The sequence below is a fragment of the Benincasa hispida genome, chromosome 7 (genome assembly GCF_027475165.1).
Source record: "Benincasa hispida cultivar pf3 chromosome 7, pf3_genome.v1.1, whole genome shotgun sequence".
NCBI classification, from domain to species: Eukaryota; Viridiplantae; Streptophyta; class Magnoliopsida; order Cucurbitales; family Cucurbitaceae; genus Benincasa; species Benincasa hispida.
The window spans coordinates 51,449,231-51,477,058 of record NC_143484.1 but is presented as its reverse complement, the minus strand read 5'-3'; the positions used below and the strand labels follow the sequence as shown (position 1 = coordinate 51,477,058).

The 27,828-nt window shown below is 31.1% G+C and overlaps 3 protein-coding genes across 3 annotated transcripts; 1 reads left to right on the top strand and 2 right to left on the bottom strand.

Moving 5' to 3' along the window:
• The first annotated feature begins 94 nt into the window (after positions 1–94).
• Positions 95–5,529, top strand: TADA (tRNA arginine adenosine deaminase). Its single transcript, XM_039035874.2, has 4 exons — positions 95–4,351; positions 4,427–4,514; positions 4,804–4,931; positions 5,177–5,529. Exons 1-4 carry the CDS (start codon positions 780–782, stop codon positions 5,436–5,438), a joined length of 4,050 nt encoding a protein of 1,349 aa, XP_038891802.1. The 5' UTR covers positions 95–779; the 3' UTR covers positions 5,439–5,529.
• Positions 5,530–5,562: 33 nt separating this feature from the next.
• LOC120081184 (Zim17-type zinc finger protein) lies at positions 5,563–8,004 on the bottom strand. The gene is made up of 4 exons (XM_039035875.2): positions 7,692–8,004; positions 7,460–7,583; positions 7,250–7,378; positions 5,563–6,035 (listed from the first exon to the last, which is right to left on the bottom strand). The coding sequence occupies exons 1-4, from the start codon at positions 7,838–7,840 to the stop codon at positions 5,925–5,927; spliced, it is 513 nt and encodes a 170-aa protein (XP_038891803.1). The 5' UTR covers positions 7,841–8,004; the 3' UTR covers positions 5,563–5,924.
• Positions 8,005–9,651: 1,647 nt separating this feature from the next.
• Positions 9,652–14,791, bottom strand: PHO1;H1 (EXS (ERD1/XPR1/SYG1) family protein). Its single transcript, XM_039035843.2, has 14 exons — positions 14,282–14,791; positions 13,892–14,192; positions 13,232–13,628; positions 13,076–13,124; positions 12,915–12,986; positions 12,582–12,711; positions 12,104–12,224; positions 11,775–12,024; positions 11,556–11,660; positions 11,377–11,421; positions 11,113–11,265; positions 10,719–11,003; positions 10,174–10,310; positions 9,652–10,066 (listed from the first exon to the last, which is right to left on the bottom strand). The coding sequence occupies exons 1-14, from the start codon at positions 14,609–14,611 to the stop codon at positions 9,976–9,978; spliced, it is 2,466 nt and encodes an 821-aa protein (XP_038891771.1). The 5' UTR covers positions 14,612–14,791; the 3' UTR covers positions 9,652–9,975.
• Positions 14,792–27,828: the final 13,037 nt, after the last annotated feature.

Below are 27,828 nucleotides of genomic sequence, written 5' to 3'. Positions count from 1 at the left end.
TATCTTATCGCGAGTAGAAGGTGCGTCAACGGTGAACAGAGTTTTAGTATAAATAATAATTATCAAACAATTTATTCATATATATGTATAATCTAAATTTAAATACTGAATTCAAGTATATTCATTATCTCGATCCTTAAACAATAAAATTAAAAAATAAAAATAATATTTATATAATAATAATAATAATAATAACATTAAATTATTATATTAAATAAAAAGAAAAGAGGCTAACTCGGCGGGGATGGGGATGAAGAATGGTCCCATCCTCATTTAGCTTATCAAAAATTCTTCTCAGCTCCCTTCCTCATTTTCCGCTCCGTTCTCGTGGGAAAAAATGGGCATCTCTATAATTCCAAGCTGCCCAATTCACCATTTGGGCCGGGCCGGGCCGTCTTGATATAGCTCTTTTCTAGATATAACATTTGGGCCAGGCTGAACACATTTGAACTTTGAAGCCCAGAAATCTGGCCGAAGTAATCGTCCATCGATGCCTTCTTTGTTCCGAACTGAAATTCCAGAACCGGCGAGTCAACCCACCGATACAAAGCAGAATCGGCGAGTCAGCCCACCGATTCAAAGCTCAGTCAATTTGTTTTTTTTACTTCCATGGTCGCAGCCGAGCTAATCTGCTATTCAAAATCCAGACGGCCACAGATGGTTGTTCTACTTTGAGCTTCAGCTTACGCGATCTGCGAACCCCTCGAGGCCCCTTTTTTTTCCTCAGGTAAGTAAAATTCCACCCATCTCTTTCACTTTGCTGGAAACTTAACAAAATTATGTACAACACTTGTGTCAGCTCAACTGTATATTCGATTCGGAGTAATGGGCCTCTTTCCCATTGCTTTAATGAGCGTCCCATCTTCTTAAATGAAAGATGTAATGGAAACCGATTTCATCCTTCATCGTCGTCATCATTATGTTGTTCTTGTTGTGTTTGTTATACATTTCCAACCCAGAGAGTGCCTGTAGGCCCTAGCATTTTCTATGGGCCGAGGCAATCCACCCTGCTTCAATGGTCGATATCTAGGAGGTTGATGTTGGGAGGCCGAAACCGGTTCTGTTACACGCTTCCTGAATATGGGCGTGTTCTGGATTGTTATGAGGTTCCTTTTTCTATAAGTGATGGTGGGACTTGTCATTGTAGTGAGGGAAGGAGGTATAGAAGATCTTGTATGATTTCTGATAGTGATTGTGAATTTGACAAATCGCATGGATTTGATGAAGAGGACATTGCTGAAGCAATGATCAGTTTGATAAGGGAGGGTTTTGGAAGCCAGGAAAGAATTAAGACATCTAAGAGAGTGGAAGTTGGAAACCAAAGAAAGTGCGGAGCAAAGGAGGGAAATTTAAGTTCATCGAGACGAGTAGAACTGGAGAAAAAGATGAGAAGAGGTGTCGAGGAGAAAAGGTTTAGTTCATTTGAAAAGATAAGAGTAGATAAGAAAAGAGAGAGTAACAGTCAGCAAGAAAGAGAAGAGAGGAAAAGCAATAAGTTCGATTCTTTAAATAGTAAACATAATAATAAAGTTGGATCAATGGCAGTTGAGTTGAGGAAAGATGGATATAGGCTGAATAGTGATCAGTTAGTTAATTCAAGAGCTGATAGTCAGAGTTTAAGAAAAGAAGGGTCTACTTGTTCATCTTATTATTCACTCTCCTCCACTGGGGATATTGAGAGTGATGCTGAAGTTGAAGACAAGAATGTGCAATTTGTTGAAGAATCGTCCAGTGGGTACAGATACGAATCTGTGAGTGATGTGGGAGAAAAATTAGATGGGCAGATCAAGGAAGCGTTCAAGAGACAAGCAGAGAATGAGAAGAGGCGAGAAGAGGAATCAGTGGTCCGCGATCCTACAGTTGGGAATAGTGCCGATTGGCATTTGAGGAAGAACTCAGATAATAAACTTAAAATGTTAACAACAGTAACATCCTCCGTGAGTGGAACCTCTGATATGAACTCAAGATTGTCAAGGGCCAGGGAAAGTGGTTATGCATGTACTTCAAGTCCCAAGAAGAAGTTTGTTGACAAGAAAGAGGAATCGAAAATGGCTGTGACTTTGAATGAGCAATCAAAACAATATGATGTATCAGGTAAGAAAGTGGGTGGTGTGTTTATAAATGAAGGGAAAAAACTTGCAGAAGTATCAGAAATCAGCCACAGTAGTGCAGAAGAAATTTCGCATTCTCATAAAAGACTAACCATTAAGAATGAAAACCTAGAATTAGATGCAAATCTCATCAAGAAAGCAAGCAACAACAATCATGGTACTGGCCGTCCTGTCCTTCAAGAAAAAAGTTCAAGACGAAGTTCATCATTTCAACAACTTTTGGGAGTTTCAGAAAATAGGAGAACTGAGAGAGAAAGTATCTCTCATCAGACAAGCCAGTCTGATGCAAGTGAAAGTACAGGTCTCCATGTAACTTCTAATCAAAAGGCTGAAGAAGAACATCATCAAATAGGAAATCATCCCACTGGAGAAGTGGATTCGAGACAAAAGTTTCTTCATCTTGGTGTTATATCGGTAATCAAAGAGGGTAATACCAACATCTCAAGTTCTGAAATTAGAACACAAAATGAGGAACAAAATGCAGCATTAGTTAATGCATCAAATTTTGTGGCTAAAGACATAAAGTCTTCGACAGATCAGAAAGATTCTCAGAGAGTTATGTCCAGAAAAGGTTCCCGAGATGCCTCTGACATTTCAATGGTTCATGGTACCGATAAAATATCTGCTACACATTCTGAAAAAACATTTGAAAGCAGAATCTTCAAGCAAGAAACTAATAAATCATTAGTGGAAAAAACCGTCAAGGAAACCATAATAAGACGTGGTCAAAATAATAATCGTCTGGTGCAAACTGAATCGGGAAAAGAGGCTAAAAATCATGTAGAAAAATCAGAAGTTCAAGGATCCATTAATTTAAGTTCCCAAAGTAGTTATCAAGGGATTGGTTTGAATAATGAAGAAAATAAAAGGTCACAGGCAGTGTTAATGCCTCCTCCATCTCAGCTTGTAGCTAGAGAACCATTGCGAATAGATTCTACTAGTGAAATGGCAAGCCAAGTAGTTTCCAGAAGAACATCAGGAAGCAGTTCAGGTGCTTCCTACATGCAGCCAGGAGGAAGCCCAGCTTTGGACCGTACATCCTACCGAGGAAGTGGGGCAGATGAGAGTATCGAGGATTCTGTATACCTTATCACTCCTGATGATACTCTAGGTTCAGCTGACCGTTTAGAGAGATCATCTGCACAGTTTGTTGGTGAGTTTATTGAGAAGTCCAGGGATGAACTCTTAATTTCTGAAATTCATAAGGAGAAAAATATCTCTGAGGTTGATTTACTACATGAAGAGAAGCATGGAGAACATAATTTGGTAGATTACCGTATGAAGGACCATGACTCAAGGCTCTCGTCTGGGAGTTCTGGAACCAAGGGTCCTTCTGATGAAATGTGGCATGTAATGGACTCAACTACCGAGCAGCCTCCCAAAACTGATGATCCTGAGATTAGTGCACACAGTGAGAATGCAATTGTCAAGAGAAGTGGCAAATCCTTGTGGAATGTCATTTCAGACATAGTTCGTCTCCGTTGGAATTCACGTGCTGAAACCTCTGAGTCAGCTTTAAGATCAGGAGGAAGAAATTCACCAAATGAGTCTGTTAGTAATGAGACCTGGTTTTCTGGCCGTGAACATGAGGAGACTGATAATAAGAAAATGGAAAGGACCACAGTTTCTGAATTCACTTATTTGGATCAGTTGGAAGAACCAAATCTTTCTGCCCAAGGCCAAGATTTATCTGATGATAAGACAGCCAAAAGTATATACTCTGAAGTAGATAATACATCTTTCCCAAATATAATGGAGACCAAACCATCAGGTGGGACTTTGTTAGTTTCTGGAGAAGCCATCTTAACTGATGGTAGGAAGGTTGACGTTATTTCTTCTGGTTTGGATATAGAACAGTCATCATTACCACTGTCTACCCAAGGCATAAGAGGATCTTCTATTCAAGAAATGTTTCGTAGTGGTAAAACTGATGCCTTTGCAAGCAGCTCTGCAGATCAGTTGGGGCATTCTTCTGATGCTACACTATCAGATATATCAACAACTGGAACCAAGGATGTGGAAGTGAAACAGAGGAAGCTTCAAAGAAACAAGCAAGTTCTAAAAGACAGGTTTGATGAATGGGAAGAAGCATATCTACTCGAAACTGAGCAGCGAAAAATTGATGAAATATTCATGAGGGAAGCACTAGCTGAAGCCAAGAAGGCTGCAGATACTTGGGAAGTGCCTGTTGGAGCAGTATTGGTGAAACATGGAAAGATTATTGCTCGTGGCTGCAACCTGTAAGTACTTTGGCGGAATGCCTATCTTGTTCACTTAATTGCTATTATTTGGATGTTGATGAGTTCATTTTTTAGGGTCGAAGAGTTGCGAGATTCCACAGCCCATGCAGAAATGATTTGTATTCGGGAGGCTTCAAAGCAATTAAAGACATGGAGGCTTGCTGTAATTTTCTGTTACTACTTCTATCACCTATTTATCATATGGTGTTCTTAATTGAGCATAATGCTTTTTATTACTATTAAACATATGATTGGTATTGAAGAACCGGATGTCTTTTGATGGGAGAGAGCATCCATACACCATAGTTTAAGGGCTGTAATATACACCTCGGCTTGCTGAAATGTCTGTGTAGAACACTAGAACGGATTTCCTTTGCATAGGATCTTATTGTTTTCTTTAGAAGAACTATTGTGATATCTAATTTGACTTCGATCATGTTTTATATTCACAGGACACAACTCTTTACGTGACACTTGAGCCGTGTCCTATGTGTGCTGGAGCGATACTACAAGCACGAATAGAAAATCTTGTGTGGGGAGCACCAAATAAGCTTCTTGGAGCTGATGGCAGCTGGATCAGGTAAGCATTTTACGATCAAATTATCTACTGATTACAATAATAATTGGACTTTCTTTTCATTCAATGGTATTTTGTGAATTGCTTAGTCAGTCTGAGTTTGATTGAGCAGATTGAAGTAAAATTTCTGGTTATAATGTGTATGTGAAAAAGTTTCAGAAATTGAAATTTTGATGTGTCCTGTTATTTTGGGTTTATCAATTTATAATCTTTCATATTTGCTCTGATTTGTTTTACCTTTTACACAGACTTTTTCCTGATGGTGGGGAGGGAAATGTCTCAGAACAGTCCGAGAAGTCTGCTGCACCCGTCCACCCATTCCACCCGAAAATGACGATCCGGCGAGGTGTGTTGGGATCTGAATGTGCTGATGTAATGCAACAATTCTTTCAGCTGAGGAGGAGAAAGAAGCAAAAGAAAGAAAACACTCCACCTCTAGCTATTACGCATCATCCATCAAAATTTATTACTAAGATGCATAACATTTTCCACATATTGTTCTGTTTGTAATGGAAATGAGATGATCAGAGTGCATATGTCCATTTGTATCTAACAATAAGCGAGCAAGTAGTAAATTGATCATTCCTTTTCTAGAGTTCAACAATTGCAAGGGTTGGAGATTGAAACATCGACCTTTGAAATAAGTACTGATAATTCCTTGCAAATTGGAACCTGAATTTTTTAATAATCCTTATCAGCTCATATGAAGCATATGATGGTCAGAGTTATACATCAACATGGCTAGCTGTAGATATAAGCCCAACATGACTAGCTGCAGTTATAAGCCTACCTATACCCCGATCAAATGCTATAAATAACAATCCATTTTGTGTGCCAAACTGTGTTATATCCTGGTGATATATCCGTCCCTGGAGGAATAGATAGGATTGCAAAGAACCCAGGAGGGATAAGGGAAAAAGAGGGGTGCATCAGCCTTCTGCATGAATTTTCAAGAACGCATTGTGTTGCAAAGGAAAATGACATCGTTGAACCATATCAAACTTGATCTGAATTTGAGTCCATATCCATGTCCTCCTCCCGGAAGTCATACTCTACTATAAGGCCAAGATTATCAACCAATTTGTGATACTTCTGACACCCTGCACACTGTACAGAATATTGATGGGAAGTATCTGATCAACCAAATTAAGAAACAGTAGATAGTATTTACTATGATAAAACAACCATATCACTAACGAATGGAGGTCCTACACAGCAAATACGTGGAGTGGGGAAATTGAACCTCAAACCTTATAAGACCAAAGCTATCATAATTGCTAGCATTCAAGGGTATTCCAACATCATAAAACCATCTTGCAATACATATGATGAGAGCTCCCTCATTTCTATTTTTGTAAGCATCATTTACAATTGATTGTGCATTTATTGAACTCTTGTGCTTCTTCCTAGAAGATTTAACCGATCCTAAACTATCTTTTTTATTGCTTCGACTTTATGTCACCTCTTCCTTGAACAAGTTACCACCAAATCATCATCTTCCTTATCATGAGTTCTACATCTTCAACTTCTTGTACAAAATTTCTTTGAACCTTCAATTCCTTTTTCCTAGATATATATTCTCTAATTTCTTCTTTGGAATGATTTGGACATTTATTGCAAGTAGTTACATTTCTATAACCACCAGAAAGATGCTGCTTCACTCTATATACTACTAGTTTTGTTGTTTTGGAACAAAAGTTGCAAACACAAGTAAATATGTCGTGAGAATTTTCTAAGTGTGCATGTTTCCATGCTGTATCTTTTCTTGGACCTTCGTTAGACACCCTAATCAATCAAATCAACATTCTCTAGCTTTTAGGAATTGTTAATTATTATTAGAGAGAATTCAAAGAGAGACAGAGAGGAGGGAGAGATGAGCAGAAAATATCTTCCCTCAAATTCTAGACATATAAGGAGAAATATGAGTACTAATCTTCTAAGAATATTTTTGAATTATAGCAAAGGACTATAACTATGCACAGTTGACCATCCATCCTTCATGAGTTGTAAACGTTGGGGTTTCAAGAGGAGTTATTTACAGCAGTCCAGTCAAAAAGAATAGTGCATGCTTAAACTTGAAAAAAGTTTGAAGAAGCTTGGGGTTTCAGGGTGTAATTCCATAGTATTGCAACACTTTCAGTCAGAACAAATCCACACATTCGTTTGAAGCGAAAGAAAGAACAATGATCAGCTTACTCGAATTGCTAATGTAAAATGGTTCATCATATCATTGAGATTTTGCAACATAATAGAATGTAAAATGGTTCATCATATCATTGAGATTTTGCAACATAATAGAACATTGAAAGATAATGGTGTACCTGAACAAAAACAAGCCCCCGTTCATAAGCTAACCGATTGATGAGCCTCTTCGTTCTCTCACTACATTGGTTACAAGTAAACGTTACCATCAAACTTCTTCTTGGAAGCTTTATGTCAATGGCTGCCGCCTGCAAATGGAAGAAAGATAAATACAAGCCATAAGTTCAAGAATCTCTAGCGCAGTTCAAGATCCATTACGGAATTCATACCGTATCCGAATTTCTCTGTGCAGATTCATCGTCGTCTCCAGGATAACCATCCACCAACCTAGAAACCGTAAGCACCTTATATCTGCGTTCCCGAGTAACTGGTACAGTGCGGAAGTTTCTACTCCTGGAAAAGAAATGCTCAGTTTGCTCGTGTAAAGAGATCAAAGAAACAATAAAGAAGGCAGAAATTGAAGATACAGTGAGAAGGAAAAGAAGAAATTTGATTATTCACCTAATGAAGACGCCATTGCTAGGGTTTGCTTTTGAAAAGAGTATAGATTTGAATGAGTTGATAGATGAAAGCGGCCGAGTCTCCGAAGAGTTGAAGGAGTGGTGAAGAAGCGCGGGAGAAGAGAAGTATACAGTCTTTGCCGCGGCCATGGATGAAGTTGTCGCTTATACAGTAAGCTTTCCTCCTGGTGCTCTCTTCATACTCTAGAAAGCCGACATGTCGTTTTCCTTTTCCTGCAGCCTCCAATTAACCAACGACACTTGACGAACGAACAGTATTGGTAATTTGGTATTCTTTCATTCTTTGGTAACTGGCTAGTGGCTAATTGCAGTTCATTGGGAAAGTAGTTGGGAAAGGTGTAGATAGCGATATTTTTACTATATCGTAAAAAAATTTATGAAAAGCAAAAAGTAAATAATAAAATATTATTAATATAAAAATGATATAAATGATAGACGTCTTGACTTATTTAAAAATCATAGATAGTTTTTTTGTTAATTTATTTTTTTGTTTTTATAAGTTTTTCAGAAATATCCATTGAAATTCGACATTTTATCAATATTTCTATAGAAATTTTCATAAAATTAAGACCTTGATATTTCCATCGATATCAACATTTTAAACCTTGGTTGGAAATAATCTCGATTTTCATAAAAGAAAAAGGAAAAAAAATACATTTTTACACCTAGGTTTTGGATCTAATTTCTATTTAATTTTAGGTTTCAAAATATTAAACATTAAGTTGTTTTGAGTTCAGTTTCAATTTAGTCTATAGATTTTAAAATGCTACAATTTTACTCTTTGCTTCAACCTGGTATTTATGTTTCAAAATTTAAACTTTTAACTTAGATTTTGCACTAAATACGCACTTTCCGTCTTTAGAATTAATGAAATAAAAATCATTAAGAGAATTATAACTAATTAAGTTTCACTATTTTTTTTCAATTTTAAAATTAAATTTAAAATTCCACTTCAATAATTATTTTTTATTAATTAAAAGAAATTGACGTCAATGATTGAAAGTAAACATTTAATAAAAAATTGAGGTTAAAAATGTAAAATCTTGAAACTCAGGACTAAATCGAAAGAAAATTCAAATCTTGAAAGTAAAATTGTAACATTTTGAAACTCAAGGACTAAATTGAAACAAAACTCAAAAAATGACTAAATGTGTAATATTTTAAAACCTAAGAATCAAATAGAAACTATAGTCAAAACGACTAAAAAGGTATTATTCCAAAAAAGAAAAATAGCATCTTGAAGCTCATGAACTAAATGGAAACCAAACCCAAAACTTAAATACTAGGTCCGGTTTGGTAATCATTTTGTTTTTTGTTTTTTTTTTAAAAAAAATTAAGTCTATTTTCTCCTATTTTCTTACCATTATTTGCATTTTTAAAATTATAATGGCTGAATTCTTAACTAAATTACAAAAACAAAAACAAGTTTTTAAAAACTTTTTCAAAATTTGGCTTGGTTTTTTAAACCATCGATAAAAAGTAGATATCAATAGAAGAAATTTGGGGGTGAAAATAGTGTTTATAGGCTTAAATTTTAAAAATAAATAAATAAATAAATAAAACGAAATGTTAATGAACAAGGCCTTATGTGTAACATTGTAAAACCAGAGACTAAATAAAGATTAAACCCAAAACCTAAGAATGAAAATGGTATTTTCTCACAATGTTATAACTTGCAATTCAATCATTTATTTCTTTCAGTAGAATGAAATTCTTTTGCCAAAATTTCAACTAAAAAAGTTTTCTGTTATGCTATTTCGGTGCTTTTAGAGTACGAAGTTGAATTTCAGGCAATTTGCTGCTTTGGATTATGGCTTCATTTGATCATATGAAATTAGGTATGATTCTCAAGTAAATAATGAACAAACTCTTTATATTTTGAAATGCTGAGTTATTTTCTGCTTCTCTTTTGTGAATGATGAGTATTGCTGACACTAATGTATTAGTAAAATTATGTGTATTCTTGTAAAATCATATGATGAATTGTGAATAATGATGGAGAAGAACATGATAAATTCTTGTCACAGTTGGTTGACACAACTGTGCAATTTTGAATGATTTTCTTTTCATTAGTCAAATAAAAAAAATTGTATACAAGTGTATGAACTGTCCCCAAATTCCACTGAACCACAAGCAATGAGGATCAAGTTGCTTCTTTGCTGATGGTGAAAGGGGACAATAAGATTCTTCTGGAAAACATTTGTTCCGTGAAATCGTCGGTTGACGTCGATTCGAATTCCGTTAGTGACTGTTGCTGATAGGCATCAATCTACCTCATCAATTTCATCAAATGGAAGTGGTACTGGCTTAACTGCTCTAAATTTTCCAGCATTATTAAGATGCTCATTCTCCAACCTGGGCCATTAGGACAGATGCTTATTAGAGTGATCAAAAAGAGGAAGACTCGAACAGTTAGATCGTTCTAAGCGTACCGATAAACCGAAAAAGTTTGTAACTTTTACCTGAAAAAATTCCACAGCCCTCTTCTTATGACTTCAAGAGCTGCTAAGAACAGTCCAGTAACTCTTGAATCAACGTGTCCAAAAGTTGAATGGAGAACAGTTTGCAACCAGGCAAGCCTAAGAATAAAGTTCAAGCCCTGCAAACATACCAAAAATTTTGGTAAGAGTCCACTTCATTATAGGACAAAAGACAAGTGAAAATTAGTTAAATCCTAGAATGTGTACTGAACAAGACACCTAAAATCTTCCTGTATTGTACAAAGTATTGGGTTCTATTTCTATCTTATCAGGAGTAGATTGAGAATATTGCTTTGCCTGAACTAAAATATGAGCCAATGAAGAGCAAATTTTAAGAATCTTTTTACTGTCTTTCCTATCTTTTATAGTAGCCATGTGGATTATATTCAGAAATTCAGAATCATTTTGAGTGCTAAATCTCTTTCCATTGGTGACTCATGTCACATTCGTGCTAGTGCTTATAGATTTTCTTCTGCTAAAGTTTTCGAAACCGAAAAATAAAGCATTGTCGCAACTCGTGACTATACCATGGAGAAGTAGTAAATGGTCTTTCGTCGAAGCATTAGATCATTCCTAAGCCATGGATTTTTGGAATTTATTTGAAGCAAACCCCAATCCTTTACAAAGTCCCAATACAATTGGTATACAGTTGCTCCACTTGACATAACCACCACAAGACATAACCATCCAACTCCTTTGGCCTTGTCTTTCTCATATGCCACTTTGGCCCCTGCAGCCAACATTGCTGACACATACTTTCCTAGATTGACAAGGTGGCTTGTCTCTCCCTCATCAAACCAGCGCCTTGCACACTGAAAACCCAAAAAATGTAAAACTTTGTTAAAGAAAATATAGTGCAAATGATATCAATGTTGAATTATACAAATTCTTGGCAATGCCAAAGATGACTGAATCCTATACCTGCATTGCTCTCCAGTAGTAAGGTAGAAACGAAACTGCATAAGCGAGATCTCGGTAATGCTTGGCCTTCATACAGTAGTTGTAATTCTGTGTTCTGTAGCTTCCTGTTATGTAGTAACAGGCCATATACTCGAGGTTTCGCAGCATCGGAACCTATACCATGAAACACAGAATAATCATTATGAGTAAAGGCATTTTCTAACATATCTGTCATGCCCAGTTTTTCAGAAATTTGTAGCTAAGCATGCTGATTTATATATATACCTGACTACATAGCTGATCTGCCATGAAGAAGTCCAACATCACTACCTGCAGAAAGTAATTGAGAAAGTGATGGGAATATGATGAAACCAACCTTGACTTTGAAGAAGAGTTTTAAGATTCCAAATCCACCTTAGTGTAGGTAAAATGATGGGGAATGGATCTTTGGAGCAAGTATTTACCTTGTAGAGAGGCGAAAAGGCTATATTTCTCATCACACGGAGGAAACGGTAGCGGCTTGATCGATAGTAAACGTTGAAGGGACACACAAGTAACAGCAAGAAAAACTGTGACATGAGGAAAATGTTTAAAAAAATCACATATCGAAAATTTGACCGAATAGATACAAGGCTCAATGAATGCTAGATACAGAAACAAATGGCTTCATATTGAGAAATTACCAGCAAGAGAAGGCCAGGGATCACTTGAACTTGAGTATAAGAGTACCCTTTTGAAAGCAGTGCCAAATGAACAAACATGACACCGACGACAGCAGTCATTGAAGTGGTACATATCAAGAACACGTCTCTGTATTTAAGTTCCTTTGTGGCCGATAACTCGAAAATGAAGCTGTAATTTATCCGAGTCTTTCTCCAGGCAAAGATGTTGCAGCCATAGAGGAAGAAATGTAAGAACATCAAGCTGAACATGCTGTAAAAAAGATACATCCTTTTTAATTACCATTCATCAATAGCAAAAACTATTAAGAAAAAGATGCACAGATACTTGCCTAAATATTGGATATACAGTCTCCATGTAAAGTGAGAAAGGGTGTCTTTTGTACATCCCCATGATATGAGCCATGATAACATATCCAGCAAGTAGTGCAAGGAAACACCCAGTGAACAGTCCTGTTTATGTAACAGATTGTATTTAATGTTTCCAACAGTTACTGCTATGTAGGTAAAAAAAACTTAGTTAACATAACATTTGATTTCTTCTAGTGTTTTTTAGTGTTGAAATTTCAGCCTCATTTGGTGAACCAGCTGGGGACAACTGCTTTTGTTGTCTAGTGTCCACCCAAAATAGTGGATTGAACCATGGCCTTTAGTTCAAAGCTAAGTAGTCTGATGTGGCAATGGCAGTACTCTTTTAGTTTGTTTGTTAATCTGTCTTGATTAGAAGCTTGTCGAATAGACACTAAAAACTGCAAGGATTTTCTTGTCAAGATCTCTTGAAAATGATGTGTTAAAGATCGAAGAACTCACCGACGAAGAACGTAATGCCATGTGACTCTTTACGCTGTTTCGGTTTAAGGTATTTCATGGCCTTCCTTTTGTCTTCCTCAGCAAAGTTTTTGATAAATAGCTCCTCTACCTCATCTGCTAGCTTTATAACCTGTCATTTCAAGACTTTAGTTCAACTTTTTTAATGACAGACAACCGTATCTGCTTCCAAAATTTCATACGAATTAGAGGCCAAAGTGCAGACAAGACCAACTATGAAACCAATAGCCACTTCACATTGTCTGAGAACTTTCTCATTGGAAATTTTCAGCAGCTAATGACCTAAATCTAAACATGATCCAATCATAAATTTACCTTGTCTGAGCTGTTGAAATAAGAACTTTCCACAACTTTAAGATAAATGGGAAGAACTTGTTTTCCAGTGACCTGCAAAAAAGCAGGATATTTTATGATTACAAGCAGGATTTAAGAGGCAATGATGAAGGAATGAGTTTTCAGTGGCCATTTTTACTTACTTTGTCAAACTTCTTCAAAATCTTTATAAAGGCAAGCATGTTCAAGTGCCTGAAGAATGGTCTCATAAGGATTAAACAAACATTAAAAAAAAAAAAAAAAAAATGAAACTTGAATAATCTGTTCTTCATTCAACTTTTAGTATCGTCATTTAATACCTGTAAGTTTTGAGAAACCCCAAGCCCTTATAGAGCTCAACAAAAGCTCCTTTGATCATCTTCTCTGCATGGTGCAACCTGGTCTTGTTAATGTGAAGTTTTGTTCCTTCATTGCATTTCTTTGAGTTTGCCAAATCTTCCCTAAATAAATGGCTTATAGCTGAGAATGTACGAGATGGGGTTGTCAAAGGAATGTTCATTTTTATGTTCTTCCCCTGAAAACTGATAACTCGTCCCGAGAATGATCTCCATTTTTTATCCAAGCTTTTAGTTCTTGTTGAGTTTCCCATTTCTTCTGATCTTGGTGAGTCTGAAAATGCCAAATCTGTCTTCTCCAATTCATCATTGATGTTCTCTTGGGACTGTTCTTGCCCTGTTGTGTCCTTAACAGACTCCTCTGCATATCAAAAAACGTCAAATTAAGATTCCTTTGAGATAAAAACCCATAACAACTTCCTTCTACTATAAGTTAACTTCGAATTTTCTGACATCATGAGTAGGGGAAAAAAAAAAAAAAAAAAAACAAGTCTTGGATTTTTCCTAGTAGGAGCTAGATTAGTTAAGGGACAAAATGAGATATTTTTAGGAACACCCATCTCAGAAAGTTGGCAGCTGAAACTTTTTGGTTGCATTTGAAACAAGGCAAGTTTGATGATTTACCACAAGAAATTGTGTAAGAAATGGAACCATCCTCCTTAGAATCCGGCGCAATATCGCCGGTCTGACGCCGGTGCTGTATGGCCAATTTCAAATCAATGAGAATCTCCAACTGTTTCTTCAAGCTGTCTCCTCTCTCCATGAATTCAGTCTCCTTTGTCTTGAAGAATTGATTCACCTTGTTTAGCTGAATATCAAGACAAGAAAAGAATTCCTTTGCTGCAGTTGTATCAGCAAATTGATCCAACAACTCTGTTTCATACATGTCTCCCTTGCTAGCAGAGGAAGCAAGCTTCTTATGGACCTGTTAGCAAAAAGATTTCAACTTTATGTCATATTAGTACACAAACAAACATTAAAAATGAAATTGTAGGAATTTGAAAGAAAGGGTACATGAATAGGTCCATGATCTCTACGTTGGTGACAAAATATAGAGAGTTTCTTTATAGAAGAACAGAAGGTAGTTGCTGCGGTGGTGGCGGCGACGGAGGCAGTAGCGGGATTGTTATCATTTTTAAGAAGATAGAGTTTCTTGAGGTCTTTTTTTAGTTGCCAATAATCAACAAAAGCATGTTTCCATTCAGGGATCAATTGTCCTTCAAATTGCTTGGAGAATTTGACCATATTGGTATACTCTGTTTGAAGCAGAGTGTGAGAGAGCGAATGATGATGATGAAGAAGAAGAGATTGCTGTGAGTGTTGAAAGGAAGAGGATGATGACATTATTTATGGAAGAAAAAAGGAATTGGATTGATGTGGTTCGTACTGATTCTCGACAGCACATTCTAAAATATCCTATGCTTTCTCCACTTGAAAGAGCATAGTGGCCAAGGTTCGCCGGAGATTTATCGACTGCCACCGGAAATGGCTGACTTACTGACCAACATGGCTTTCAACTTTCATGAAGTTTTTGAAAAGGGTGGGGAAATATAAAGTAGAAGACTCGTGGGACCCTCCAAAGAAAAAAACAGAGACCAAGCTAGGAGGGAAGAAGCCTAATTCCTCCCTTACAAAAGTTACAAACTTTTTTATTAATTAAAAAAATCAATGGATCTCATAATTACGATATGGAGAATCAAACCTTCCATCTTTAGTAAGAGGGTTGTATCAATTATTATTGAGTTAAGTTCACCTTACCGTACTATTTTATAAGTTGAAAGTTTAACACTTTCTTCTATATTTATAAACTTACATTCTTTCCTTAGTAGTGAAAAACATTGATATGATAATTTTTTATAACAATGTACAATACCATTAATGGTATAAGGTTTTTTCATAAGTAGTTTGGAGAAGTAAGATGACTTGAGTCTAAATAAACGATACAAAGATATAGAGAGACTCGTTATTTAGATGCTCCAACCTTTTGAAAAAAAAATGGAAATGACAATAGTTTTTCTTTCTAATTCAAGTAGGAATTAGAAAGTTTGAAGTAAACTATATAAAAATATGGATAGATTCGTTGTCTCAAACACTCCAACCTTTTGAGAAAAAAAATGGAAATAACAATAGTTTTTTTTTTTTCGGTTCAAGTGAGAGTACAAGAATATCAACTTCTGATTTCAAAGGAATGAGAGTATATGTCAATTATTGTTGAACTATATGATGTTATTAGTTTAGTAGATCGGATTAATGTTTTTTTTTTTTTTTTTGGCCTCATAAGAAAAATGCGTAAAGTTTATGGGATTTAAAAGACTTTGAGACGTTTGAAAGTCTTGAAAAATGGTATAAGGTGATAAGGGAAAAGGGAAGTTAATTGGGCAAAGCATTATTTTGCATGCACACACCAAGGCTAATTCTTATTAGACCAGCATGGTTCCCACTTAGATTTTAGGATAATAAACAATACACTATTTTAAAAGTGTTTTAGTCATTAATCTTTGGTCCATATATAATTAATTAAAATTGATTTGTCCTTGGTTTTGGAGTGGAAGGGGAATCATTTGGTACATATTTTTGCTCTCTTTTTCCCATTCTTTCTGTGGATCATGCAGTTGATTACTGTGTCAAATGGAAATTTAAGAACTGACATTAATGCAGATTTGGGAACTTTTATTCCATAACATGCCAATAAAAATCCCTTTTTAAAAGACAATTTTTAAGATTAATTTTTTTTTTTTTTTAGGGTTGAAAAAAGATGACTTTGATATGGATGTGGAATGTGGATGAATGAAATGATCATCTAGTTAAAAATGATTTTCTTAAAAGTATAAGTTGATGAAAATATCTTTTAGAAGATCATTTTTAACTTCTTTTAAGGCATGTTTTTAACTATTTTAAAAGTATAAAACTCCTCAAGATATGTTTCATAATCATTTGGATTTATGGTTTTCATCGTTTTAGAGTAAAAATTGAATTCTTAGCTATATTTTAAAAACAAACACAAATTTTTAAAAACATTCTTAAAAAAATACAAAGAAATCGATCGATGAAAGTACATTTACAATTTATTATCTTTACTATATTAAAAGGGACAATGTATGGATAATGTTTACATGTTTCTTTTGTCCTTACATTTTTCATAAATTTCCATATTATTCTTTTGTTGAGTGGTTGTGACTTTCCGAATGTAGGTGTCCGTTTGAAAGATCGTGGTGGTGACTTTTTTAATTTTTAGTTTACAAAATAAATTTATATACTCAAAAAATAAAGTATTAGATTGAATAAGTGCAATTGAAGTTGATGGGACCAAAGCTTTTGAGATAGGATGCAATAGATGCCAACTGGATGCATCTGTTCACCGTAGAGGTGACACACATCGAATTAGTGCATTAACTCTTCCAATGTATATATGAGATGCACATGTAAAAAAAAATTAAAATAAATACTTGCATTTATATTCTTAAAAAAAATAATTCAATGAGATCCAAAGTTTAGACAAAGTATAAAAAAAATAAAGAATTTAATTGAATCAAGTAGTAATTAATATAGTGAAACAATGCATCCTTTCATATGACTTCACACTAGATATGTACTAACATTAGAATAAAAATTATTGCACTATATATATTACAATGGGGTCTTTTTAAGTATTAAAAAATATTTTTCAAAATATTTACGCTTTATAGGAAAAAGTTCCAAAAGTACAAAGCACTTTTGAAACTTTTTGCTATAAAGTGGAAATATTTTTTTGATTTTTCTATTTATAAGAATTTCTCTATTACAATATTGGAATATTAACATATTAATTCAATAATATAATCAAGAGTTTTTATCTATTTGTACTAGATATAAGTTTTTTTTTTTTTTTTTTTTTTGAAAAAGACGATAATAAGATAACATTAAAATAAAAAAATACATTTATTTAACTTTTAAATGTTGATGGTAACTAAAACAAAATTGTATAATATTTATTTATTATATATTAAAAAGTCGTTATTTAAAAAAATAATTAGAACTACAAGATTTCACGTGCATTGCACATGTTTCTTGACTATAAGCTTAAAGGCCCATTTGATAAATATTTGATTTTTAATTTTTTTTTCTTTAAAAATTAAACTTCAAACTATATTATTTCATATAATTATTTTTTATCTACTCTACAAACGTTTACAAAATCTAAGCCAAATTTTAAAAACTATAATGATTGTATTTTAGGCCCATTTGCAAAATGTGTTTATTTGTTTTCTTACAACTTCTTTGTCATGGTCCTTCCATTTGGGAAATTGGACGAAATAGCAAGATTCCAAATTTCGATTGGATTTTTGGCAAATTCGAAAAATAATAAGATTTTGGACAAAATGTGTCTCACTCATTTGAGGCCAGTTTTGTAATACCTGATTTATCCTTCGTGTGGTCTTCTATAAATGTACTGAATCTAATATAATTGCTATAGCATGAATCAATCCATAATGGAAATATAGTGTAACTGAGCTGGTTATCAAATTCAAACCCAACCGATGTTAGAGAAAAAAGTGGCGCATTTTTCACTCAATTTGAATTTTGAGTTGACCATTTTTCCTTAGATTTGATTTCTATAACTACTTTTTGAATCCATTAAAAAAAATCAATATCTAATCTTTATCTCTCCATTTAAATTTCAATTTATTATAAATCTTTAAATTTTACATTATCTTTTTAATTTTTTTTTTTAAACTTATTAGATTGTTAGTAACATATTTAATTCCAACTTAATCATTCGTCTTGATTCTTTGATTTTTTATCCGTTTTAGCACTTAACATATTATTATAGTTATGTTTATATCAAATTTATCAATTAACTAACATATAATTACACATACAAAGTAATAGTAATATGAAGCTATGAGTTTTAATTAATCTATATTTACACATGCAATGTAATTGTGATGTAAACTTATGAGATTTTAACCTTCACTTTTTCGCAATTCGTTCTTATGACAAAATTTTGTATCTTCATGATTTTTTTCCATGAATATCTATCCAAATCTATCTTTTGTTATCAAATTCGATTTTATCTTATTCTTTTATTTATTTATTTATACATTTTCTTATCAAATTCAATTTTATCTTATTCTTTTTCGGTTTATTCATACATTTTGTTATCAAATTCAGTTTTTTGTAACCTTCTTTTTTCGAATTGATTCAGTTTTATCTAATTCTTTTTCAATTTTCTTATATATTTAGAGATTTGTATTTTTATCATGGTTTATCTTTTTCTTATTATTATTATTATTTCATGCGTTTTTTGTTTGTATTATTACTATTTATATAATGTATATTTTTTAAATGTAATATAATAATACATCATTGATAAACTGCAATATTTCGAGATTTTGTAAATTTAAATTAATTATCTCAAATTATTGGATTTGATTTCATTTTAATTTTTATATTTTAGTGTCAAAACTAATATAATTGAGAAGATAATCAATTTAAATTTATTTGATACGACATTTGAAAACTTTGCTTTGAAGTTGATAAAAGATTTTTTTATAAATTTTAAATTTATGAGGGAAGAATATAAGAGTCAATCTTTTATATATATATATAAACCAAATTTGAAATGTCTAGAATTTGTTTTAGAATTCAATATTGATATAATTCAAATCAATAAAAAGTAAAAAAAATAAAATTAAATTAATTAATTAAAAAATTAAATGAAAAAGAAATGCAACCCTACAGGCTACAAAAAGAAATGCGATCCTACGGGCTACAACTTCTTTCTCTTCTTCTCACTTTTGTTGTGCTACCATTATTGCAATCACATACCATACCACCAACAGGTTAAGATATATTTGAAGTTTTTTTTAATTTTTTTGCAATTGTCCAGCTTCAACTTATGATCGTTAGATATTTATTTGTAAGTGAAAGTAGTCTTGACAATTTGTCATTATTATTTTTAATTATTTAATTCGTTTTTGCTATTTTCACAAATTTGAAACTTTTTGCTATTTTTTCAAAGGAAACCTCTAAATTTGCTATTTATCTTGCCTGCTCTTTTCAATTTTTCCTAACTAAACATTTGAATTCTTTGTCAAAATTCCAAAAACAAATGTATATATATATATATATATATACAAACTTATTTTTATTTTGGAATTAATTTGGTCAAGAAGTCAACAAACATCTCTTCAAAACAAGTGAAACACATGATAAAGAAATTTATGAAAACTAAATATAGTTTTCACAAACATAAAACTAAAAACAAAACCATGATCAAATTGTATCGAAGTTTCTTTCGATCATATCTTATTGAAGTTTAGATTAAAACTATGGTTTAAGAGAGAAAAAATATAATTAGAATGATGTTCTTCCAAGATGAACATACAAAAACATTGGTTGATTTGAGGTTGGAGCAAAAAATGAGTACCTAATAAAAGGAATCTTGTTCTGAATTCTGATACATATGCTTGGTTGAGATCATTCTTTTTGTTGTCGTAGAATCTCCACAAAAGTTAGTCACAAAGTCAAAAAAAGCTTACACTAAAAGTCAATTTTTCTTTCGCATTCTCTTCATTCTAATTACCTCAAATGCATGGATCTTGGACGGTTTAATATTATATATTCTCTCTCTCTCTTTTTTTTTTTTTTTTCTTTACTGTCTAGAAAACTTTATGACTAATTACAATACCTTTGAGAAACTTTCCCTCCTTGTGATTTGTAATTTTATAAATTATTTAAAATTATTTATCTTGTTTGGAATGATTTTTTTTTTTTTTTTTTGAAATGAATGTGCTTGAACATTTTTGTTTTAATATTACATGAAAATGAAAGGAAGAAAAAATATCGCTTATATATATATAGATTTTTTTTATCTTGATTTATTACCTAATAAAAACTAAAATTCAAATATGACAATGTTGAACAAGTAATTTATAATATGAAATCTACTAATTTTGTTTACGTTATAATCGAAGTTTAGAAAATATTGATGTTGAAAAAAATGTCAAAATCACAATTTTATGAAAATATTGATGTTGGTGGATATTTTTGAAAAAATTATATAAAAATTTCAAAATAATTTTTGAATTAGTAAAAAAAATATATTTTACATTTTTTAACAATTTAAGATGTTTCTCATTTGCATTGTATTTATATTAGTGACATTTTGTTGCTTATTTTCACATATTTTGTAGATTTTTTTAATATAAAAAAAATGTTGATTCACATTTAATGTCTATGTTGAACTCATGAAAAGGTGAAAATATCAATGGAAGTGTTGATATGTAGATAAAAATTTAATAAAAAAATGATTAAAATGTTGTCAAGATTTGCTTGTAATATAATATATGAATACATGAAAATAATGTATATTTTTTTTTTGGGATATTATATTTTTAATATATGGTTGTAAAATACAATAAAATAATGTAGGACTAGGAGAATAATTTGAAATTCCAAAAATAGTGCAATATAGCAATAATGTTAAGAATAAATACAAATATATTATTATATATACAGAAGAACAAAATAATTGATAATATTGTAGAGAAATATGAACCCAATTATGAAGCTGCTGGTATTGGTCATAGCAGGTCTGCTGCCTAAATCATTTGTTCCATTATGTTATTCCATTATTATTTGTTCTATTATTCTTTTGGAACAAAGCTTTGGTTCTTAATTCAACTCATTTCTATTCCTCTCAGCACTTGCCAACCTCCTTCTCTTTCCCACTCCATTCTCTCTTTAATTTCTCTCTTTTTTCCATTAAAAGAAACTCTCTCATTTATTTATTAGGTTAGAATGCATTAGATACGTTAGTTGTCTCCAAATGATCAAACACACAGTCTCTCAAATATAAAACTGCTCTCTTCCTCTACCTCGTATTCATAGTTAACACATTGTTAGTGAACCACGTAAACGTTTGTATCGATCTATATCTGTTTTACGCTTTACGCTTTTTTGCTTTATCGATTCTGTTTATGTCATAATATTCCTTATTTCAAATAGGACACAAACTTGAGCTTAAATTAAGTATTAGAGATGTGAGTATTATTATCCGTCAAAGTGAATTTTGCGTCAGAGTAATTGACAATTGGCATATATTTTCTTTTTTTTAGAACAAAAGTTTGTTCATATATATCCTCATAATTGTTTTACTAAAAAAAAATAATGACAAATTATATTATATGACAAATACAATTTAAGAAACCAAAGTCGTAACTTCATTTTTTTTTTTCTTTTTGTAATTGCAGGTGTGACAATCACATAACAATCACATAGAAATTAGATAGCAATCAAATTTTCAGACGAAAGTTTTTTTGACATATTTGTAAAAATTCAAAACCTAAAGACATGTGTCAAATTTTCATTTTTTTTAAAAAAAATTAAAGTTGCAATTGCTCCAAAAATAATTGTCTCTCATAGATTATAAATAAAAATTGAGAAAAATATATTATGAAAGTGCAATGTTAACTAATGTATACAAAACCCTTTAACAAATAAAATCAAAAGAATATTCATGCTACTTTAGTCTTATATATGATGGGTTACAAGTTTAATTAACTATATTTAATTATTACGACCTTTCTCGAACTTAGAATTTTATAGTGGAGATAACGAGTAGAAACCAATATTAATATTATTATTATTATTATTTAGTACTAGTAGAAGTTAATATTAATTTAACTGAAGAGGTGTTTAAACATAAGACCTGCTGCTTTGATATCATGTTAAATCATCAATCAGCTCAAAAGTCTATCTTGATTGGTTACAATAATATTTTTTAAAAAAACTACACTTTTGATCCATGGTATTTGAATTTATAGTATTTCGGTTCCTTAGTTTTCAAAGTCAATATTTTAACCCTAAAATATAAAACTAACACTAAAATACTACTAAATTCAAACCTTTGGATTAAAATGTTGAATTTGGAAAACTCAAAAACAGAATATTAGTACATCCAAACTTTAGAGACCACAGACCTAATTTTTTTTATTAATATATATATATATATATTAATATTTTAACACAGTGATGATAACTCAAAAGGAGGGTGACAATTATGAACTACCCATCTATTGTAAACGTGTTTTCTTATACTGACTAATTAGTTAATAAAAAATACCCTCGAACTATTCAAGCTTACTCGTTAATACTAAACTTATTATTATTATTATTATTAAAAAAAATTAAAAATCATTTGAATCCCTAAACTTTTAGAAATAATAATTTAGTTTTTAAACTTTAGTTTGTAATGCTTTAGTCTTTGAACTTTCAATTTTATAATAATTCAGTTCAAACTTTACTGTGTTATAATTTAATTCTTATACTTTCAAATTTGTAACAATGTAATCTTTATGGTAGAAATTAGTGTTAAGATTTGATGAGATTTCTTACATAAATAAACCAATGAACTAATTAAAGACTTAACTTTTTATAAAATACAAAGTCTACCTCATAAAATAATAAAAATTGACATCTAATTTTGATAAATTTGTTTACGTTAGAGACTAAATTGTTATGAATTTAAAAGTACAAAGACTAAATTGTTACATAGTAAAGTTTTAACAATAAGTTGTTACAAAATTGAAAAGTACATGGATTAAATCGTTACCATCCAAAGTTCAAAAACTAAATTATTACTTTAATGAAAGTTCATTGATGAAAATATTTCTTAACCTAAAAAAAAAACTATTTTAAAATAGTGCAATCAATCACATATATTTTTATTTTTTTAAATCTTCAATGTTTGTAAAATAAATTATTTGTCTCACTCTTTAGTACTGCCATATCAATCATGATATGAAAATTTTATCGATACATGTTTGATATTTTTTTGTATTTTTATAAATTCAACATTGATATAGGTGAATTGATAAAAATAAATAAATAAATAAACGAAATGTCACTAATATAAATACGATATAATAATAAAAAAAGGGTAGAATATGCATTTATTAATTTAAATATTTTTTTGAATTTTTTATAATTATTTTAAAAAATTATCTATTAAGATCGATATTTTCGTTAACATTTTCATGAAATTAACGTCTTTTAAACTTCAAAAGAAAGAATCTACATATATTAGACCTTGATGTCAACAAAAACCAATAGTTGTGGAGAATTGACAGCGAGCGTGGTTGCTGAGGCTGACTCTAAAAGATACGCAATAATTATTTTATTATTTTTATTTTTACTTTTTAACTTTCTTTCTCAAGTCTCAACCCATAAATTCATAATTGTTCTCTCTCATGGTCGCTTCATTTTTTCTTTTGGCAATATATGCGATGGGCATGAAATTTCATATCGCCAATTTAATAATACAAATTTTTGTCAGTTGAGTTATATTCATGTTGGCGATGAACTTCTTTATTTATGAGTTAATAAGATTTTAATTGAATAAAAAATCAATTTTCCATCTACTCTATTGTAACAATTAAAACTTTGAGGAAGTATTTGAAGTAATGAGTGAAATTGTTTATCCTAGTAGGCGTAAAGTATGGGGAATTTTGTTTAGTGGTAGAGTTTGAAGTATAAGGACTAAGAGTTAATAGGTCACAGAATTGATGTTTTATAATTGTGGGATCCACAAATTCCTTAGTCATACAAATAATTTCACCCCTCTCAACTCTTACTCCTTGGGCCAAACATACCCTAATTTTTATGAGTGAACCGATTTTATACTTCTCTTACGATTCTATTTTAAGACAATTAATACATCATATTTATATTAAATTAATTTATTTTTTTTAATAAAAAGATAATTTTTATTTAAAATATCACTTTTAAAAGTATTGGATTTAAATTAATATAATTATTATTTTAAAATTTTAATTATACAACAAATAATTGATATAATTGGCCTAATTCTTTTATTTGTAATATAGCTTACTAAAACAATAATAACAATAATAACAACAATAATAATACAAATATAGTGGCACCTATATTCATTACCTGTTATTTATGGTCAAACTCATTAAAGCATATGATTAAAGGTATTATTCGTACAAGTCTGTTAGATATTTTATAAAATAAAATTTTTAACTATAGAAAAAATGTATAACTATTTATAAAAATAGTAAAAAAAAAATATTTATAGATATTGATAGACTTCTATCAATGTAAATTATTAAGTCTTTATCAACCTCCATAAAAAAAAGATTAAATTTTGCTATTTTGTATAAATAGTTTACCTTATTTTTCTATTTTTGAAAATTCCCTTTCATAAATTACTTTTGCTCAACTTCTTTAGTACAACAAATAGAGTAAAAAGAAAACGATATACAAAATAAAACACTTATTTTGGTAGAACCTTTAATCTTTTGGTTGAAGATCACAACGTATCTAAATCTAATAAAATCAATTAAACAATTATATATACTTTGATTTGCGGCATTTTGACAAACCTTAAAATTATACCATGTTTAGTCAAAAACGAAAATGAGTTATTAACTCAAAACATATTAGATGTTTAAGTGCATTTCAATTACATTACTTATGACTTAAAAAACTTAGAATAATTATCAAAATATGTTACAAAGAAACTCACAAATGCTCGAATCAACAACAAAAACTTTAAACAGACAAATCTAACATAGCATGCAATTAAAAATGATGATACGATTGATTGATGGATGAGAGGAGGCAGAAGTGAAAGAAGGGGGTTTCTCAAAAAAAAATTTCCTTCTTTATTTATTAATTTATTTGAAAAGTAGTGTCTACAAAAAAAAAAAAAAAAAAAAAAAAAAAAAAAGAAAAAAAAAGAAAAATTAGGTAACCGTAGGATTGCACCCATTTATTGTACAAATTATTGTTGTAGACACGTATCCATTTATTATTATTATTATTTAAAAAAAAAGGAAGAAGAATATAAGATTTAAGCTACATTTAACTATTGCTCTTCGATAAATAAATAATAGTAAAAAGGCAAAGAAGAAAAGAATATTTAAGAAGATAATGGTAATGAATGAGGGGGAAAAAAGAAAGAGCAAGGTTTGGGTCAGAATGTGGCAGGGCGCACCAAAGTTGTTATGCAAATCTGAATCAACCATCATTTAATTTTTCATGCTTTCTAATTGGTTCAATTCACCTAAAGCCTTAACATTTTGTGCAACAAACCTTTTTATTTTTTATTTTTTTTTTTTGTTCACTTCTTTTTATCTGATTTTCTTCCAAGATATTATTTGTTTCTACTTTTTTATTTTATCATTATATAAAAAACCAACAAAAATGTCCAATGTAGTAGACTTTGCCTACATAAGGATCATTAGGATTATTAGGTGTACTTTAATCACATCCACTAAAGTGCTCATTTTTTTCTTTTATTTCTTTTTTAAACAAAAGATATCTTCAATTTTGATGCATAAACTAACTCAAAAAAGAAGTGGCATCTCATTGGGGGGGAAAATAAACATTATTCTCATCGAATATGATATTGATTTTTTTTTTCTCCATTTATATCATATTTTCAAGAGTTAAATAAAAGAGGGTAGTTTTTAATTTTTCCACCTTTATTGTATATATTTTACAAAGTAACAGTATTACTTTTTTTTTTATCTTTAATAGACATTTCAAAACTACTCAATTAATAAACATTTCAAAACTACTTTTAATGTTAGAAATATGTTATAATGTTAGACGAAAAATTAAGATTTGAAATAGTGTATACACGGTTTGAAACAAATATCGAAATTTAATACTGCTACATCAATTTCATATCTCAATTTACATTAAAATGGAAAATTATTTCAAATGATAAAATTGTTGAAAATATTTACAAGATATAGCAAAATTTTATAACTATCAATTCTATCAGTATCTATCAATGTCACTTATAGACACTGATAGAAGTCTATCAGCGTCTATCATTGATAATTCTAAAATTCTGCTATATTTTGTAAATATTTTCGTTCATTTTTCTATATTTGAAAACAATCTTTAAAAAAATCTTAAAAAATTTATTTGCAAGGGTATAATGTCGGAATTCGATTATTAGAGCCAGGCTACTATGCGTTTTAATTGAATTGAGTTGTTTTCTTAAACAAATGACAAAGTTCAAAAGTATTTTTTTATCATTTAACCAATAATAAACAAAAATTTATTGGACATATATATAGTAAAAGAAAGTGAAACAATTGACTATTCAAACATAAATTGTATTTAATTATGTAGATTAAATTCATTGTTTATAAACTTTTAAATTTGATTGAAACTTCAAATTAAAATGATGTTTCATGTACAAATTTAATATGTATGAAAATCAAAATTTTAATTTCTTTAATTTTGATTTTTGTTAAGTAACAACTCAATTGAGTTAAAATTAACAAGTGTTTCAATTTTTGTATTTATTTGATTTTATTTTGTATTTTGAAGATTTACTAAGTTGCTAGCCTATAAATAGCAACTTGGTTTTTTATTTATAGCATCCAATTCCAAAGTGAAGAGTTTCCTCCTTTCATTCTTTCTTTTGTTCTCGAGTTGCGTTGAGAGCAAGTATCCAAGAGTTCTGCCAGATTCGAGTAGTTCGAGATTGTAGTTCTATCGGAGTTAGTCGTTGTACCTGCTGAGATAATCGCTGTAATATGCTTGCTGGCCATGCAAAGCGAATAATTGTCTTCAGGACAACTTATCAGAATCGTGTCTTAACTACATTGTGAAGTCTTCAAAGGTTTTGAGGTTCTTTTCAATTCTTTGATTATTTTCCTATCTAAGCCTTGTTACACCATCTGACTTTCGTTTGAGTTTGAATATTATACGTTAAGTGTATTGTTTTTAGTAAGGTTTTGAGATTCTTTCAAGTCTTTGATTATTTTCATATCTAAGCTTTGTTACACTATCTGACTTTCATTTGAGTTTGAATATTATACATTAAGTGTATCGTTTCTAGTAAGGTTTTGAGGTTATTTCAAGTCTTTGGTTATTTTCATATATAAGCCTTCTTACACCATCTGGCTTTCATTTGAATTTGAATATTATACATTAAGTGTATTGTTTCTAGTAATTGAGGTATAATCAGTTTGCTAGTTGAAGGGAATGGAATTCCCACAACGAAAGCGTACAAAACGCCTTCGTATCTTAGAATTTAATTTGGAACTCTTTAAAACAGAGAATAACATAAATAGGGGATAAATATCATAAACCTAAGCATGCATTTCTACACAATTACAGAGAGAAGAGGAAAAATGGAACTAACCCTTGAAGAACTGTTCTTCTCGTTTCCTCTCCGATAAATAATCACGAACAATGAGCACTTCTCCTCCGAACTAGATCACGGACTTTTCTCTCCCAAAGTCACAAACACAACAAAAACTTAGACAACACCACAAGAGTTACCTTGTTATTCTCAAGGTGAGAATCAAGGAGAGTGTGTAGGCTTCCTATTCAATTTTGGTGAAAGGGAGATGAGAGAACTTGCGAGAATTTTGTTGAGGAAGGAGATGAAGTTAGAGAGTTTCTGCAAAGATTCTAAAATCACGTACTGCATTAGAATCTCAATCCTCTACCTAACCATATGAGAGAAGTGTGAGTGGAGGGAGTTATTAAAATATCTCCCAAGAAGTTAATTTGGAATTCAAAAT

Bases quoted from the DNA above. Each gene is read 5' to 3' on its own strand.
- TADA (XM_039035874.2), top strand. From the start codon at position 780: ATGTACAACACTTGTGTCAGCTCAACTGTATATTCGATTCGGAGTAAT. The intron at 4,515-4,803 runs GTAATTTTCTGT...TTATATTCACAG, and splicing joins TAAAGACATGGAGGCTTGCT to GACACAACTCTTTACGTGAC. The intron at 4,932-5,176 runs GTAAGCATTTTA...CCTTTTACACAG, and splicing joins GCTGATGGCAGCTGGATCAG to ACTTTTTCCTGATGGTGGGG.
- LOC120081184 (XM_039035875.2), bottom strand. From the start codon at position 7,840: ATGGCCGCGGCAAAGACTGTATACTTCTCTTCTCCCGCGCTTCTTCAC. The intron at 7,584-7,691 runs GTGAATAATCAA...TTTCTTTTCCAG, and splicing joins AGCAATGGCGTCTTCATTAG to GAGTAGAAACTTCCGCACTG. The intron at 7,379-7,459 runs GTATGAATTCCG...TTCCATTTGCAG, and splicing joins CACAGAGAAATTCGGATACG to GCGGCAGCCATTGACATAAA.